General features: G+C 38.5%; 2 protein-coding genes across 5 annotated transcripts in view; one reads left to right on the top strand and one right to left on the bottom strand.

Moving 5' to 3' along the window:
• Nucleotides 1–10,145: 10,145 nt before the first annotated feature.
• Nucleotides 10,146–16,063, bottom strand: SAT1 (spermidine/spermine N1-acetyltransferase 1). The gene is made up of 6 exons (XM_039362957.1): nucleotides 15,779–16,063; nucleotides 14,116–14,167; nucleotides 13,943–14,026; nucleotides 12,297–12,398; nucleotides 12,163–12,203; nucleotides 10,146–10,660 (listed from the first exon to the last, which is right to left on the bottom strand). Exons 1-6 carry the CDS (start codon nucleotides 15,842–15,844, stop codon nucleotides 10,490–10,492), a joined length of 516 nt encoding a protein of 171 aa, XP_039218891.1. The 5' UTR covers nucleotides 15,845–16,063; the 3' UTR covers nucleotides 10,146–10,489.
• Nucleotides 14,174–16,546, top strand: part of ACOT9 (acyl-CoA thioesterase 9) — a 31,641-nt gene continuing 29,268 nt past the window's right edge. For all 4 annotated transcript variants that reach the window (XR_005559065.1, XM_039362888.1, XM_039362879.1 and 1 more), the window contains exon 1: nucleotides 14,174–15,767. Coding sequence is in view for 3 of the 4 variants with exons in the window: in XM_039362888.1 (XP_039218822.1) it covers nucleotides 15,475–15,767 (293 nt within the window). In the remaining variant the exon portion in view is untranslated. The remainder of the gene's footprint in view (nucleotides 15,768–16,546) is intronic.

The following is a 16,546-nucleotide window of genomic DNA, read 5'->3' as shown; positions in this document are numbered from 1 at the left end:
ATAGAATATATAATATAATATAATATATATAATCAAGGAGTATACGAAATCCCATGCACCACTTGTCCCACCACATACATCGGACAAACCAACAGAAGAATAAGTGCACGCATTGAAGAACATAAGAACTCAGTCAAAAAAGAGGAACCAACATCTTCCCTGGTCCAACACCTTAAAGCTACAGGACATGAAATTGACTTTAAAAATACCAGAACCATTGCCAAAAGTGAACATTTTAATAACAGAATAATCAGAGAAGCCATCGAGATAGAAAAACGCCCACACAGCATGAACAAGCGAGATGATACCTCCCGCCTACCAGCCATTTGGAAACCCGCCCTCATTGACAAACGACTCCCTAACACAAAAAATGATACCAGACCCACACTCACAAAAACCACACAGGATGTCACCACCAAACATCCACGCAAAAAACAAACCCAAAGCCACACTGACTATGAGGCACGACCACAAACCAGAAGCCAGACCATAGCTGCATCATTAGCCACTTTAAACCCCCCCAATCCATACATGAAGCAAACTGACACCCTCCATGAAGAGGAAGCACGACCACGAACGCGAAGCCAAGGAATGGCAGGGCAGCCCAAAATCTTGAATCCCTCTGCAACTCAGACTAACCTGAGCACAACCAAACAGAACACTCCCCCAGCCAATCAGAGCACAGCCAACCCCCCAGCCAATCAGAGCACAGCCAACCCCCCAGCCAATCAGAGCACAGCCAAGCCCCTAACCAATCAGAACACACCTCCACCCAATCAGAACACAGCCAAGCTCCCACCCAATCAGTTCATACCTCCACTGGCAGTTAAAAGGAAGAAACAGCCAAGACCACACACTGCTGCTCGAGGCATGAAGCTGAAAGCACCAGCCTGAAGATGACGAATGGGACTTCGTCGAAACGTCGCCAAGACACTTCCAATTTTACGTGGGAGAAAACCCGAACAACCAAAGACCTACATACAAATACCCGCGAAAACCTCAGAAAACAAATATTGAACCTCTACGGGGAGGAAATCCACCATCTGACCAGGACCTATGAAAAACTTGAAGTCCAAAGAGCTTCCATTTTATGCGACCTCGCATTCCTACGCAACTGCCGAGATCAAAATCTAATCCCCACATGTTTCCAACTGAAATTCCACTCCAACTCTGCAGCCACCAAACGGATCCTGAAAAGAACAGAATTGGCCCTAATCAGAAATGAACTTCACACAAAAAGATTCCTCCTAGACCGAATTAACAAAGATCTCCTCACACTCCACCTCAAACTCAGCAACAAGATCCACCCCGCACTTTGGGACAAATCCAAACAACTTGCCGTCTGGAGAGCCGAAACACAGACCACCCTCAAGACAGATACACACACCAACAAACTCCGAAGACTACAAGAACGCCAGAAACAAACCCCTCCTCCCTCACAGCCACACATGAAACAAACAGTGCATAACATCTCAGATAGGATCCTCACCAAAGCCGAAACCAATGTCCTTTCCAAAGGATTCAACTTTGCAGTCGCTCCCAAACACATCCCCACTGAAACCATTATATGTGGAGTTGAAACCAGCCTGACCAAAATCAACCCCGACGACGCTAACAGAATCAGACTCGAAATCACCAACATCCTCTGCACCAGCAAGCCACCCAAAAGCAACTTACCCAAAGAGGAACAGACAGCACTACGTAACCTGAAAGAAGACACCAGCATAATAATCCTACCAGCAGACAAGGGCAACGCCACGGTGGTTATGAACACATCTGACTACCAAACCAAATTAACCAACCTACTCCAAGACTCCACATACAAACCCCTAAATACAGATCCCACCACCTACCTGGAAAAAACCACCAGATCCAAAATAAAAGCCTCCCCCATTAGCGAAGAGATCCAGCAAAGAATCATTCCCAGAGAGAAATCATCCAGATGCCCCAAACTCTATGGTCTCCCCAAGATACATAAGGAAGGAACCCCACTCAGACCTATAGTCAGCTCCATAGGCTCACCTCTACAAAACCTAGCCAAATTTCTCGCCAAACAACTACAGCCCTATGCAGAATCCATCACCTCACACGTAAAAAACTCATTCCAGTTTATAGAGATCATAAAGAAACAAAACTTACAGCCCAGCGACCTACTAGTGAGCTTCGATGTCATATCCCTCTTCACCCAAGTGCCTATCAAAGAAGCCTTGACAGCTATCAAAACAAATATAACCCCCCCAAACACATCTTAGATCTGACCAACCACTGCCTATCCAACACATACTTCATCTATAATGGACAAAAATACAAACAAACAGAAGGAGCACCCATGGGATCACCCCTCTCACCTGTCATTGCCAACCTCTACATGGAACACTTTGAAACCCAAGCTCTAGAAAAATCGGATCACAAACCCAAACTCTGGCTCAGATACGTAGACGACACCTTCATAATCTGGCCACATGGGAAAGAAAAACTGGACAACTTCCTCACACACCTCAACAGCCTACACCCCAAAATACAGTTCACCATGGAAACAGAAGCTAACAACCAACTTCCCTTCCTGGATGTCTTAGTCTACAAGAAATCCAATGGCTCCCTAGGACACACCATCTACCAGAAGAAAACACACACAAACCGCTATCTGCACGCTCTCTCACACCACCACCCAGCACAGATCAACTCTGTAGCCAAGACACTCATCTCCAGAACAAAACGCTTAGCTGACGAACAACACCTAAAACCCGAACTACACACTCTCACCAATGTACTAACATCCAATGGATTCCATAGAAATAAGATTACAAACCTAATCCAAAAAGAAACCCCCACTAAAATCCAAGACAAAGAACAAGAAAACGGCAAAGCCATCCTCCCATACATAAAAGGCATCACAGACAGAATCAGTAAGATCCTCCATAAACACAACATCAAAACAGCATTCTGCACAAACAGAAAAATATCCACCATCCTTAGAAACCCCAAAGATAAAATTGAATTAGAAAATCAAGGAGTATACGAAATCCCATGCACCACTTGTCCCACCACATACATCGGACAAACCAACAGAAGAATAAGTGCACGCATTGAAGAACATAAGAACTCAGTCAAAAAAGAGGAACCAACATCTTCCCTGGTCCAACACCTTAAAGCTACAGGACATGAAATTGACTTTAAAAATACCAGAACCATTGCCAAAAGTGAACATTTTAATAACAGAATAATCAGAGAAGCCATCGAGATAGAAAAACGCCCACACAGCATGAACAAGCGAGATGATACCTCCCGCCTACCAGCCATTTGGAAACCCGCCCTCATTGACAAACGACTCCCTAACACAAAAAATGATACCAGACCCACACTCACAAAAACCACACAGGATGTCACCACCAAACATCCACGCAAAAAACAAACCCAAAGCCACACTGACTATGAGGCACGACCACAAACCAGAACAACCAAAGACCTATATGTATATATACGTACCACACACACACACACACACACACACACACACACACACACACACACACATATATATATATATACACACACATACATATACACGGTTTTTGGTTATTCGGGTTTTCTCCCGCGTCAAATTGGAAGTGTCTTGGCGACGTTTCGACGAAGTCTCATTCGTCATCTTCAGGCTGGTGTTTTCGGCTTCGTGCTTCCAGGAGCAATGTGTGATTGTAGATGTTTCTTCCTTTTAACTAGATCACACATTGCTCCTGGAAGCACGAAGCCGAAAACACCAGCCTGGAGATGACAAATGAGACTTCGTCGAAACGTCGCCAAGACACTTCCAATTTGATGCGGGAGAAAACCCGAATAACCAAAGACCTACATACAAACACCCGCGAAAACCTCAGAAAACACACACACACACACACACACACATATCGCATAAAGGTAAAAAAGGATATATGCAGTGTTATCTTCATTTTAGATATCAAAAGGGTCTCTCTTTCTTTCTGCCCTTGGTCTGCCAGTCCTCTTCCCCCACTCTCTCTCTCTTCTCCCCCTCTCTTTCTCCCCCCTCCCTCTCTCCGATCTTCTGCTCACCTGGCAAGCTGGCTTCAAGCTGTTCTCCAACAAGCTCAGAGGTAGGCAACCTCAGCTCTTTTATGACTCATGGACATCAATTCCCAGAATTCCTGAGTCAGCCTAGCTTGGCTAGCTAGCTCTCTCTTGCCCTTCCTGCTTCCTGCAGAGATGCAGCAAAGGGAGGAGCCACACCCAAAAAGATTTTCAGCTTGTGGAGAACACAGTGAGTCCACTCTCTTTTACACAGAGAGAGAGACAGACAGACAGACAGACAGACAGACAGACAGACAAAACAGGGAAGCGTAAGTGCCTGTCTCTGTCTCTCTCTGCAAATGGCAGAGGAGGCTGGGAGCCACAGGGGAAGGCTTAAAGAGTCGCATGCGGCTCTGGAGCCACAGGTTGCAGACCTGTGATATAGTCTGAAAGTGAACTATGTGAAAGGGGAGATTTCAAGGAGTTTCAGTCTGTTGCAGCAGCATTTTCTCATCACCAGTTTGGCTTCTGTCTTCAAGTACTAGCAATGACTATAAAAAAACTAAAGCACTAAAACATAAGTAGTTCTAATCTGTGTTTGCATATCATTCTCAGCCACACTTGGAATACTGCATCCAGTTTTGGTCATCACAATATAAAAAACATGTTGAGACTGGAAAGAGGGCAGAAAAGAGCAATGAAGATGATTAGGGGGCTGGAGATTAAGACATATGAAGAACGGTTGCAGGAATTGGGTATGTCTAGTCTAGTGAAAAGAAGGACTAGGGTTGATATGATAACAGTGTTCCACTATTTGAGGGGCTGTCACAAAGATGAAGGGTGCAAACTATTTACCAAACAGCAAAGGCAAGACAATAACCAATGGATGGAAACTAATCAAGGAGAGAAGTAACCTAGAACTAATGATAAATTTCCTAACAGAACAATCAACCAGTGGAATGCCTTCTCTTCAGAAGTTGTGGATGCCCCATCACTGGAGATTTTCAAGAAGAGACCTGGACAGCCACTTGTCTAAAATGGTATGGTATACTCTCCTGCTTGTGCAGGGAGTTGGACTAGATGACCTCCAAGTCCCTTTCATTTCTATTATTCTATGTTATTTTACATTAAGAAATCCAAAATCATGGCATCCGGCCCTCTCAATTCCTGGCAAATAGATGGGGAAGAAATGGAGGTAGTGACAGATTTTATTTTTCTGGGCTCAAAGATCACCTCAGATGGGGACTGCAGCCAAGAAATTAAAAGACGCTTGCTCCTGGGAGGAAAGCTATGGCAAATCTAGACAGCATACTAAAAAGCAGAGACATCACCCTGCCAACAAAAGTATGTATAGTCAAGGCCATGTTTTTCCCAGTTGCAATTTATGGCTGTGAAAGTTGGACCATAATAAAGGCTGAGCGCAAAAGAATTGAGGCCTTTGAACTATGGTGCTGGAGAAGACTCCTGCGAGTCCCTTGGACTGCAAGGTGTTCAAACCGGTCAGTCCTAGAAGAGATCAACCCCGACTGCTCTTTAGAAGGCCAGATCCTGAAGTTGAAACTCAAATACTCTGGCCACCTAATGAGAAGGAAGGACTCACTGGAGAAGGGCCTAAGGCTGGGAAAGATTGAGGGCAATAGAAGAAAGGGACGACAGAGAATGAGATGGCTGGATGGAGTCACTGAAGCAGTAGGTGTGAATTTAAATGGACTCCAGAAGATGGTGGAGGACAGGAAGACCTGGAGGAACGTTGTCCATGGGGTCGCGATGGGTCGGACACGTCTTCGCAATTAACAACAACAACAATGTTATTTTATGTTATTCATTCTAGTCTCTATTAAAAATAGATGAAACCTCATAACTAACTTAGACCACATAAAAACAGGCAATTCAAAAATGGTCAGCAGTTCTACAACAGATTCTAGTATTGACATGCATATATGTTTAATGAAAGAAAATTCCAGATAATCAAGGTCAAATTTTCTAATATAATGCAAAAGTTGTTGCTGGATAAAAGTAAATGTGGAAAATGGAAAGGTTGTCCTGAATCAAGTAATCTGATATTGCATGCTCAATAGCTTTTCCATGTCGTTGTGTTATTAAGCTATAAATAGCGACTTAACCTTGCCTTTAGAGCTGTTTTTCTATAAAGATGGGGTAGATATGAGTGAATTCAGTTACACAATTTTCTATTTAATGCAGTACATTTTTTAAAAGAAAGATTTGCTACTTGATTCTTCTGAATACATAATTTGGTTATTTAAAAATAACCCTCTATGAAAAGAATAGAATACCTTTATTTTGAGGTATTTTCTATTTTTGAAAAATGATACATATTAAGATACCAAAAGCTAGTTTCATTTCCTCTTACAGCAAAACCACAGAAGCTGAATTTCCTGCTAAAAAGCTGTGCATATAATATGGATTTTCCAATTTACACAATACTATAATGAAGAAATAGTAGACTCAAACCAAAATATATTGTTGCATCACTTCAGTTAAGCTCAATAGATTTTTTTTCAATGTCATTTCATGCTTATCAAATTATTGCAGCCAACATGATTATTGAAGGTAATTCAGTTAACATGAATGTAAACTTGTATCCTACTGAGAAAAATCTGAACAATGCCATGGATTTGATACCAAAAGTTTTAATGTCATTTATTTAGTTAACAAATTTATATGCCATCCAATTTCAGTAGTCCTGGGTGACTCACTAAAATATAATCAGATGATATAGTAATAAAATTATTTACTATTATTTATTTTAACCCACCTTTATTATTTCTACAAATAAAGCAGAGAATATACCTAATACTCCTGCTTCCTCCTATTTTCATCACAACAATCCTGTGAAGTGAGTTGAGATAAGAGAGAGAGTAGCCTAAGGTCAACTCAGTTGGCTTTCATGGGACTAGAACTCATGGACTTCTGCTTTCTATTCTGGTGTCTTAACCATAGACCAAACTGGTTGTAAAGTCTAGATTCTATAAAGACTGAAAAAATATGACTTGTACTTGACTATTAAATTGTAATAAGGAGATAGCCTGTTCTGTATTATTGTCATAATATAGCAGTTTGGCTGAATTATCAAGCTGTGTATTATATTTGCTTGTTGAATGTTGTTAAAAAATACAGTGACAACTGAGTTTCCAGAATCTTAATATTAGCAGATAATCTATTGAACATGAGCTATATATTGCCCCTGAATAATTGTTTTGCATCCATTTTTTTCCATTTGCAGTTGAACATAGGACAAATAGTAAAATAGAAGAATCAGTACTTTGATCTCCTGGCTCAAATTCATCTCTTAAGAGACATGGATTTTTATCCCAATGTCCAGTATAATATGGTAATAAAAGAATGAAGGTAGCATGGAGGTACCACCTTGACAGGAAAAAGGATAGGGAAGGATATATTACCTTTCAATCATCTATCCCTTTTTCTGAGTTTTCTAGGAAAACAGCTGGCTAATTTTTAAAAAGTGCATCACTTTGCCAAATATTTTGTAGAAAGCCCTAAATTAAAGGAAGAAAAAAAATCTCAACAAGATGGGTTCATGCAGATGTAGGAAAGCAAGTATTTCTGGAACATGTGCATTTGTAGACTCTTTCATCTTCACAATTTATCTTGTTTATTTATATATTGCATGTATTTAGCCTATAGGCCAGCCAATAGTGGTAACAACAGAATCAGTAAATAACAAATATTCTGCAAAACCGGAGACAGTTTGATGCTAAGGCACTGAACCAGGAGTAGGGAAACTTGATAGGTAGTCCCGCCTTAGACATGGAAGCCAGCTGAATGTCTTTGGACCAGTCACTTTATCTCAGCCTAGGAAGAAGATAATGGTAAACTACCACTGAAATCTTGCTAAGTAAACTGCATAGACTGCTGCCAGGAATCCAGTCTGACTCAAAGTTACAAAACAAAAACAAACTTTACACAATAAGGTAAAACAACCTGATGAAATTGCATTGAAATGTGCATGAATGGGTGAGGAAAATGCAAAAACCTGAGTGTGTTTTGTATTTTCTATAAATTGCTGCAAAATTACTACTGGCCCTGCTTTGGCCATTTGATACTTTCAAACACTTAATAAAATAAACTGGATGAACTTGCCCTAAATTAATCTTGAACCATTCTCATATAATCATATTTTGAAAGAATAATCTCAAAGAATGTCTGGATCAATGCATCATGAGAATATAAGACACATTTAAGCATGATACCCAGTGCCAAAACATATTTAGCAAGTGATATCACTTCTTTAAAAGACCAAGTATCTAACTTCTCAATACCATCTGTATCGCAAAGTTTAAATTTGCAGCTGGGCATATGAGAGCAGGATATAAATATTCTATTTTCTGGGCAGTGCAAACAAGGTTTTTTTTTTTTTTACATAGAGTTACTCTGAAAAATAATTTTGGGTAAATATGAACATTTAGTGAGGTTTTTTTTTCCTCTGCCCTATTGCTGTTCTCTACTTATGCTGCTGACATGTTTGAATCAGTTTGATGCTATGAAAATAGTTTGTAGGGAAAGAGTTGAAATGGGAAGAAGATTCATTTAGATTTAGAAACTGCAATATCAAGACCGCTGAGGAAACTGTTGCAACTTGCAGAAGGTTTTTGTTGTTGTTGTTGTTGTTTTTGCTTAAGGACAGCTGATGTTACACTTGCAGGGTTCTTGCATACTCTTGGTATTTAGGTTGTGAAATATGTTCACTTGTATGGCAAGAAACTTTCTTAAAATAAATGAAGAAAGAAAAGGTTTTAAGGACAAAAAAGGCAATTGAGAGGTCCATGGAAGAATCTATAGAGGCCTTCCATACCACTGAAACTCATGGAACATAATCATGAATCACCTACTGTCACACAACCTCCTTGTTCTGGAAGCCTTTCATTCCGGCCTGGCCTAAAAATGATTTCTAACACTGTCTCCCGGACAGGAGAGAGCTTTTCTTAGATTCGGACCCTTGTTCTGACCTGTCTACCTGTCCACCCAAGATCCCTTTCTTAAGTTCCTCTTTCCTGCTGGAATTTATCCTGGGAGGAGGTGCCCAATTTTGTCATTCTTTGATTGGATGATCCACCCAGTCATCATATCTACAGATCAGAAGCCAATTTAAGAGCAACCAATATCAAGATGAAGAAACATTGGATTCTTGTCAGAAGTTCTCTTCAAAGAGGGATTGTAACAATCATGTTCAGACTGGCACAGTTGTTTCAAAAGATCTGTTGCTTTTCCAGGTGATAGTGAAATTATCAAAAAATGATCAAACTAATTAACAGAGGGATCCTTGGTGCTCTCTGAGCTTGTTTGTTTTTGTACAGATAATTTCAAAATAGGAGAAAATACCCTTTCCAAAAGTCTAATTATGAGTGTATTACAATAGGGGCATTAAAAATGGCAGAATATAAATCAAACAAGACTGAACAGCATCATTTGGCAAAACCTGTTAAGAGTTTTGGCCCACTTCAGATCACCTTTGCATGTCCATGGGAAAGCAGAACTTTTAATTAGTTATATATCTAGAATATATTAATAGGCAAGAAAGGCTACGTGCATTATAGAATTGCAGGTTACTGTGTGTTTTGAATAATAATAATGGAAAATAATGTAGAAGGGAAACTACCAAGGTAATGAACTGGTTTGGTCAGAAGCAGTTTTCTCCCTGGCATTACAACAGGGGAAAGTGTTTTAGTGGATTGCCTACAGTTGTTGAAACAATGAATCATATGTTTATCTACAACATGATTTAAAAGATTTTTTGAAGAGAAAGAAATCAGTGGAAAGACTTCTCCTCCCCTAATTTATTTCACTACTTTTTCCCCTTCATGTACCTCGTGTACTGTAGTGTCAAGCTTAAAGGTCCTTAAAAAATGCAGCAATTATTGGAAATAATTTAGTTTTCCTAGGTTGACTTATCTTAAATCTGGGTAAAACTTCCCAAAGAATTAAATATCTAGCAGTACCTTGAGGCTCTTCAAATTGCTGATGGATAAAAAGGGATACAAGGTAGTGATAATATGTGTAATGAGATTGTAAAAAGGCAGCAAAACTGTAATGGATATAAACAATTATAGAAGAAGTCCAGTAAATAAAAGTTGATACAAGCATTTGTGATCACTAATAAGAAAACATTTATTTCATCATAAATGTAAATAATTGAAAACAAAAAAATCCATACCAGTGTGTACACTGTACACATTTGAAGGATACTTACAACGAAGTTACACATAATAGATATTTTAGGATCACAGATGTACTAACAGTAAAGTGTTGCTACATTGGAGTCTCAGAAGTCCACAACACAGTAACATCTACACTATTAATATTAGAGCTTTAGGATTAAGATACATATTAACTATTTCAATATTAAAATGAAAGAAAAGTAATACAGGAATAGCAAATTGAGAAATTACACATTTAATTTGTATTTGGGTTATTGGGTTGACAAAACTCATTCTTCAGTTGCCATCTTAATCAAATACTCCTTGTCTATTTTGAAGAGTCTCCATCCTTCCTCAGATGATAGATCAGAAGCTCCCCGTCTTTTGTAAAATCTAATGGAAGGTTCATTCCATTCTGCTACTAAAAAGTGCATACTGCTGCAACGGCATTTGACAGCAGTCTGGGGAAAGCAAAACAGAACATGAACATAGGTAAAAGTGGTGGTATGTTTGTAGTACCTGTAAATGTTTATATTCTGAACATATTTTTGATTGCTTTGCAACCCAAGATATGAGCATTTTATAGCTTAACCTCAATAGCAATTTTTAAAAACCCTCACAAAAAGGTATAAAGTAACTGAAAAACTGGATGAACACTGCAATACACACATTTAACATACATGTGTTCCTCATTTAATGACCATTTGTTCAGCGACTGTTCAAACTTAACATGGTGCTGAACAAATGGTAGTGGAACTACCTATACTATTTCAACAACCGGTCCTTGTATTTACAGCTGGTGTAATGTCCCCAGTCACATGATTACGACCAGGGCTTGGCACCTAGTTCACGACTGCAATGTCACAGCATCCCATGGTTACATGATTGTCACTTACAACCTTCTTTTCTGGCTTCCTGGAAGCAGAATCAATGGGGAAGCAGGCAAATGGCAACTACGTGACTTCCCTGGTTAACGACATGCGATGGTTTGAAGAATGGCAATTGGAACCAAAATTTCCATTACTAAGCAGCATAGTCATGTGGTGTTATATTTTACAACTGCATTACTTATCAATGGACATTCTAGTCCCAATTGCCATACCTATACTATTTCAATAATAGCATTTCAATAATATTGGCTTTATGGGACTGAGAATCCCTTACTGCTTCAATTGTATTTAAAAATAATTTTGCGAACAGTTTTTAGAACTATGATTCAGTGTGCTACCACGAAGAACTCAAATGCAGACTGAATTAAGATCATGTAATGCTTTTCTTGCTGAGGAAAGGGTATCAAACTTCAATGCAGAAATATATTTTGAATATAGCATACTGTAGTTACAGCTATCTTGCCATGAGCAAAAAAAAAATGTTTTTTATAGAAATGATTCTATGAAAGAATCCAAATTAAAAGTGAACCTTTAAAATGTGCACCATACTTATCATTAAATTATTTTCAAATAACTGAACAAAAAGTAACATATAAAATTATGTGCACATGTATGGAAGCAAGTATGATTTACAAGTTTGGAAAATATGGAGAAGTAAGTAAATGGTTTGGGGTAAAGTAATTTTAACTATGTTTTTCTTATTTCATGCCTTTAATATTTGTTGGCTTACTATTTCTAATTTCTATGTTTTATATAACTCTGCCCAAAACGGAATTAAATATTAGTATTTATATACATCTTCTAAAATTATTTCCTGGAAACATAAAGATCTTTGAAAATTGTTCTAAGAGACACATTAGATCAGGGGTGTCAAACTCAATTTCACTGAGTGCCGCATCAGCATTATGGTTGCCCTCAAAGAGCCAAGTGGGCCAGATGTGTCATCAATAAGTAAAACAATGTATGATGGAATAATTTATCAGATGAAATTTCCATTTGTGTTGAAGATAGCTAATTAATTGATCAGTTACTTCTTTTCCCTATACAATGGAAAGTCATAATCATCTACTTACTTGACTTAGATTCCTCAGAATTTCTGAACCAATGCCGGAACCTAAAGATGGGAAATTTTTAATTTTATAAATCAGATTTGTATAAGGCTTATATAACATGATTCTAAAATATTAATGTTTAATATCTAAGATACCTCTGAATTCATTCATCACAAAGAAATCTTCAAGATACAGCAATTTTCCAATCCATGGATCATAAGTGAAATAATACATGGCAAAGCCCACAATACCATAACCTGCAATGAAAGTTATTTTTATTTTACATAGGTAGAACATCATTAAAACAAAACAACTTAGTGTATTTCAAGTTTTACATGCATCTGTCAAAATAGATACTGTAATCATGCAAAATTAATTTGTTATGCTGCAAAGGTAAACATTTATAATTCAATAAATGCAATAAAAAGCAACAGTTCAATTAGAGTACAGATTCCCATCAAGTAAAAACTGGTCAAAGGAAATGTCATATTAATAAGATGCAGTTAACTGAACTTGCACATGCCCAGTAACTGTACAGCTCAAATACACATCCAATTGTATCAATTTGTCATTAAAACTAGAACTTTTTGTTAAAAATACTCTTTCCATATCCTATTAATACCATGTTGGAACAATACAAACTTCAACAAATTCACAACGGCAGATCAGAATGCTATGGTAATTGACTGTTCTTACATTTATACCCACAAGATTTTTCCAAAATAAGTCCTTGGTATTTATCTTCTAAATAAATTCTGAAAGTTTGTTTACAAAGCAAAGGAGGCAACTGCATTGTTTCACCTGTGACATCTAAACATTATTAAGAGCAGCTATATTCTTCAGTTGAATTGCAGCAGCCATGTTAATTGCTACCAGTGTTTTTCACTAGCACTTGTAAAAAGGAGGAAGTGTTCACTTTTCAATTTTTGGTGTTTTCCAGTTATATCTGTATAAGACATTACTGACTCCAATTAGATTTTATATTCTCCTATGCTTCATAGATTTCTGAAAACAGAAATTACATATATGATTTCTGATCTACCGAGTGCTTTTATACTTTCTTCTTACTTGAGGTAAATGTTTGGGAATAGTATTTGTCCCTGGAGACCTTACCTCATATATCATGATCATCTACTTTATTGTGTAACGGATCTTTTAGTTACCTCCCCGCCCATCCATGTACACGGAAGGGCCATGTACATGGCGAAGCTAGAGACTGTAACCTGAAGATTGGGACAAATTAAAGAAAACGTGATTTAACAGAATTGCATTGTGATAAGTTAGGGTCAAACAAGAATAACCATGAAACGAAGTGGAATTACACTTTTTCTTCTTCTACTGTTATACCTGGATACCTGGTTCTCCATGGTCTTCAGGATAACTAAGCAATTTTTTTAAAGCAACAACAAAAAAGACATCAAATTGGATTCAGAATTTGCTCTTGCCAATAGGACCATTCCTTAAATGAAATGCCCCATAGAATCCAGCAAGCAGGGAAGTTGTGAGATGATTCTCCAATGGTTCCCTGTAACCTTCCCTCCACTATCAGCTATTATGTTATTCTGGATGGTCCTTAGATTCTCCAGAGTAGATATTTATGCGGATGTCTCCTCCCTTTCCCTGCCAGCAGAACTGATCAATTAGATTAAAAAAAACCCTTCCATTCATGGAAGACAAGGTCTGAATCCAAGATATACTTTCATGTTTTAAGTATTAACCTTGGAATATTTATGTATAATTCTATTAAAGATGTTTAAATCTTAGTTTTTCTAATAAAGACATTACAATGTTTAAGTTTCACCTTCAGGTGTCCAGTGTTCTTTTGGCACTTCTGCAACAAGGCAGTGATAGAAAGGATGTTCTCCAAAACCATCCTCAAGAAGATCTACAGAATGAGAACATATAGATGATTTAACTACCATTTCCCAATCTCCCATGTAAATTAACCAGATTTATTCTAAAGTATACCATTACCTTTTTCAGTCAGTACTACTTGATCCTCCATATCTTCGTATTTAGCAAGCTCCTGTCCAAAACAAAACATATTATGGCTATTTTCTATTCCATTAGACATAAAGAACTACAAGTTTATTTATTTTTATTTGGAAAGTTATGTTTTTTACTCTACTATATATTTATATAAGGAAAAATGTTTATGAAAATGTCATCTCCTGTGCAGTGTCTTAGTGACAATCTTGAGGGAATCCTCTGATAATTTCTAGAGGTACAAAGTAATGATAGTGGTGTCTGAACAAATGGACACAGAACTGCATTATGAAACAGCAGTACCATGTAAGCCTATTCGAAAACAAGACTTATGGAATACCATGGGACATATTCCTGGATTTGAACTCTCTGTGGCTATTCCACAAATACTAAAAATGTCTTAAAGAAAATTATATTACTATATCATCCCATAAATTTATATTTTTAATAAGGACTCAACTGAACACTAGGGTTTAGTTTTGTAGATTAATAGGTCCCAGTATCCAATTTTAGACTGGATGCAGTTTCATGTATGTCTGGCTCTCAGTATCCTATCTTAGGACAAAAGTATCAGATTAGATATTGTAGAATCAATTGTAACTTAACTCTTATTTTTAATAGTATCACAGAGGTTAATCATCATAAAGACTCTTCCTCCTAAGAGGAAGGAATTTTTTGCCAACTCATGAAGGCAAAGATGTGTGTCCAAAGGGAAGAAAAATTGTTTCAGGGTTGACAAAACAATCTCCAACCCCACCCCTAGGACTTTTACCTTTGCTCCTAAGTGAAATGCTAGATTTAACTTGTTTAATTTCCTTTAAAAAAAAAAGTACTGTAGCATATCGCTTTAGGGCAAAGGTAAATCTACCTTTGTTTGTTCAATCTTTGTGGCAGTAAAATATTGTCTGCTCTATTACTTTATTGCATTAAAAACATCAATTTGGTCTTATCTTAAACACAAATATACCTATAATTGCCTAAGTTATTGTTATAATCCATATAACCTAAAAGGGAATATTATGATAAAATATATCTAGTTTCATAGTTGGAACAGGAGAAAAAAAAACAGCAAAAGCTGGAGGGAAATTAAACAGAACATAAATACAATGCACATTATCTATAATTAATCACAATTACTTAATTTTATAACACATTAAAGGCCAAGCTGAAGCTTTTGTCGAGTTCAGCACATGAAAACGTGGCACACCCAAAATGCCCAGTCTTAAAATGCCAGGAGACCTCATTTTCTCAAAGAAGAAATTGTATGTAAAGAATAGCAAGATAAATGGTAGTCAGGACCCCGGGTATTAATGCTACTCTAGTGGGTTTTTGCTGTCGCCCTTGCTGATGTCTCATGACAGTCACATGGCTTCTGGAAGGCTGTTGATAAAAGTAGCCGGGGTCTGTGGGGAATCGCATCGCCTTTCTGGTTCCTGTGATAAAGCTTCGCTTTCCCCACCTTCTTCCCCCGATGTCTCCAGAGCCCCGTATTTTATATTATGCAAAACTTTTTATGGCTGCTTATCAGAACAAACTGAGGCGAACCGGACGGCATTGGGGTTAACTTTATTAAGGTTTTCCACAGCAGGCGGGGCTGCGTGTGGCGGCCGGGCGAGGCTCCGGGGCCGGCACCAAGCGAGGTACAGTATACCTTTATGAGGCGCAGAATATCCGCGCAGTCCTCGGGCCGCGCGGCTCGGATATGGAAGGAGGCCATTTTCGGCGGCGTTTTCCCTTGCGTCCCCCACCTCTCGCGAGTCCCCGATAGTTGAAGAGCAAGAGAAGAAGTTTCTTCATTCGCGTCCCGGGCGCGGCGTTGGCGGCACAGGCACAGTCAGGCAGTCAGCATTCCCTTGGGCACCGAGAACAAAGCAAAGCCCAAAGAAAGAGCGCTCGTAGCACTTTCTGCCTAGATCGCTTCCTCTATATTTATAGTCTAGCACAGACCTCTCGGCCAATCAGAAACGCCACTTGACACGTCGTTCCTCCCTTTCATCCTCCTACTGATTACCTCATCTTTTTAGGAAATGATGCCCTGAGGCTGTCTAAACAGTGACTCACGCAGGCTTTGGGCTGCGCTGAGAGCACCATCTCATGGAGCAGCTTATTTTTCGTACGGAGATCTTTAAGCGTGGGAACGGGCATCTAGGATACCTAGATGCTTTGGAGTTCAGTTCTGATCAGTTCCAAGCAGTTTGGAAATGTGAATTAGTCCAAAACATGTGGAGGGAAACCAGGCTGCTTATCTTTAGCGTAGATCATTCTACTGTAATCCTCTTTCAAACAATTTCTTTCAATTCTGTAGCAGATGTTCTTTCAAAAGGCCCCCATATTTAGGACAACTATAAGCAGTTTTTACTTTGCAGCATCAGAATGGGACATGGATCAGGGAAATAACCAAAACTGATGCTCAGTGTAG

The sequence above is a fragment of the Crotalus tigris genome, unplaced genomic scaffold (genome assembly GCF_016545835.1).
Source record: "Crotalus tigris isolate CLP2741 ecotype Arizona unplaced genomic scaffold, ASM1654583v1 scf7180000017589.2436309, whole genome shotgun sequence".
In the NCBI taxonomy this organism is placed as follows: domain Eukaryota; kingdom Metazoa; phylum Chordata; class Lepidosauria; order Squamata; family Viperidae; genus Crotalus; species Crotalus tigris.
The sequence above is the reverse complement of the archived record's forward strand: the minus strand, read 5'-3'. Positions and strand labels throughout refer to the sequence as shown.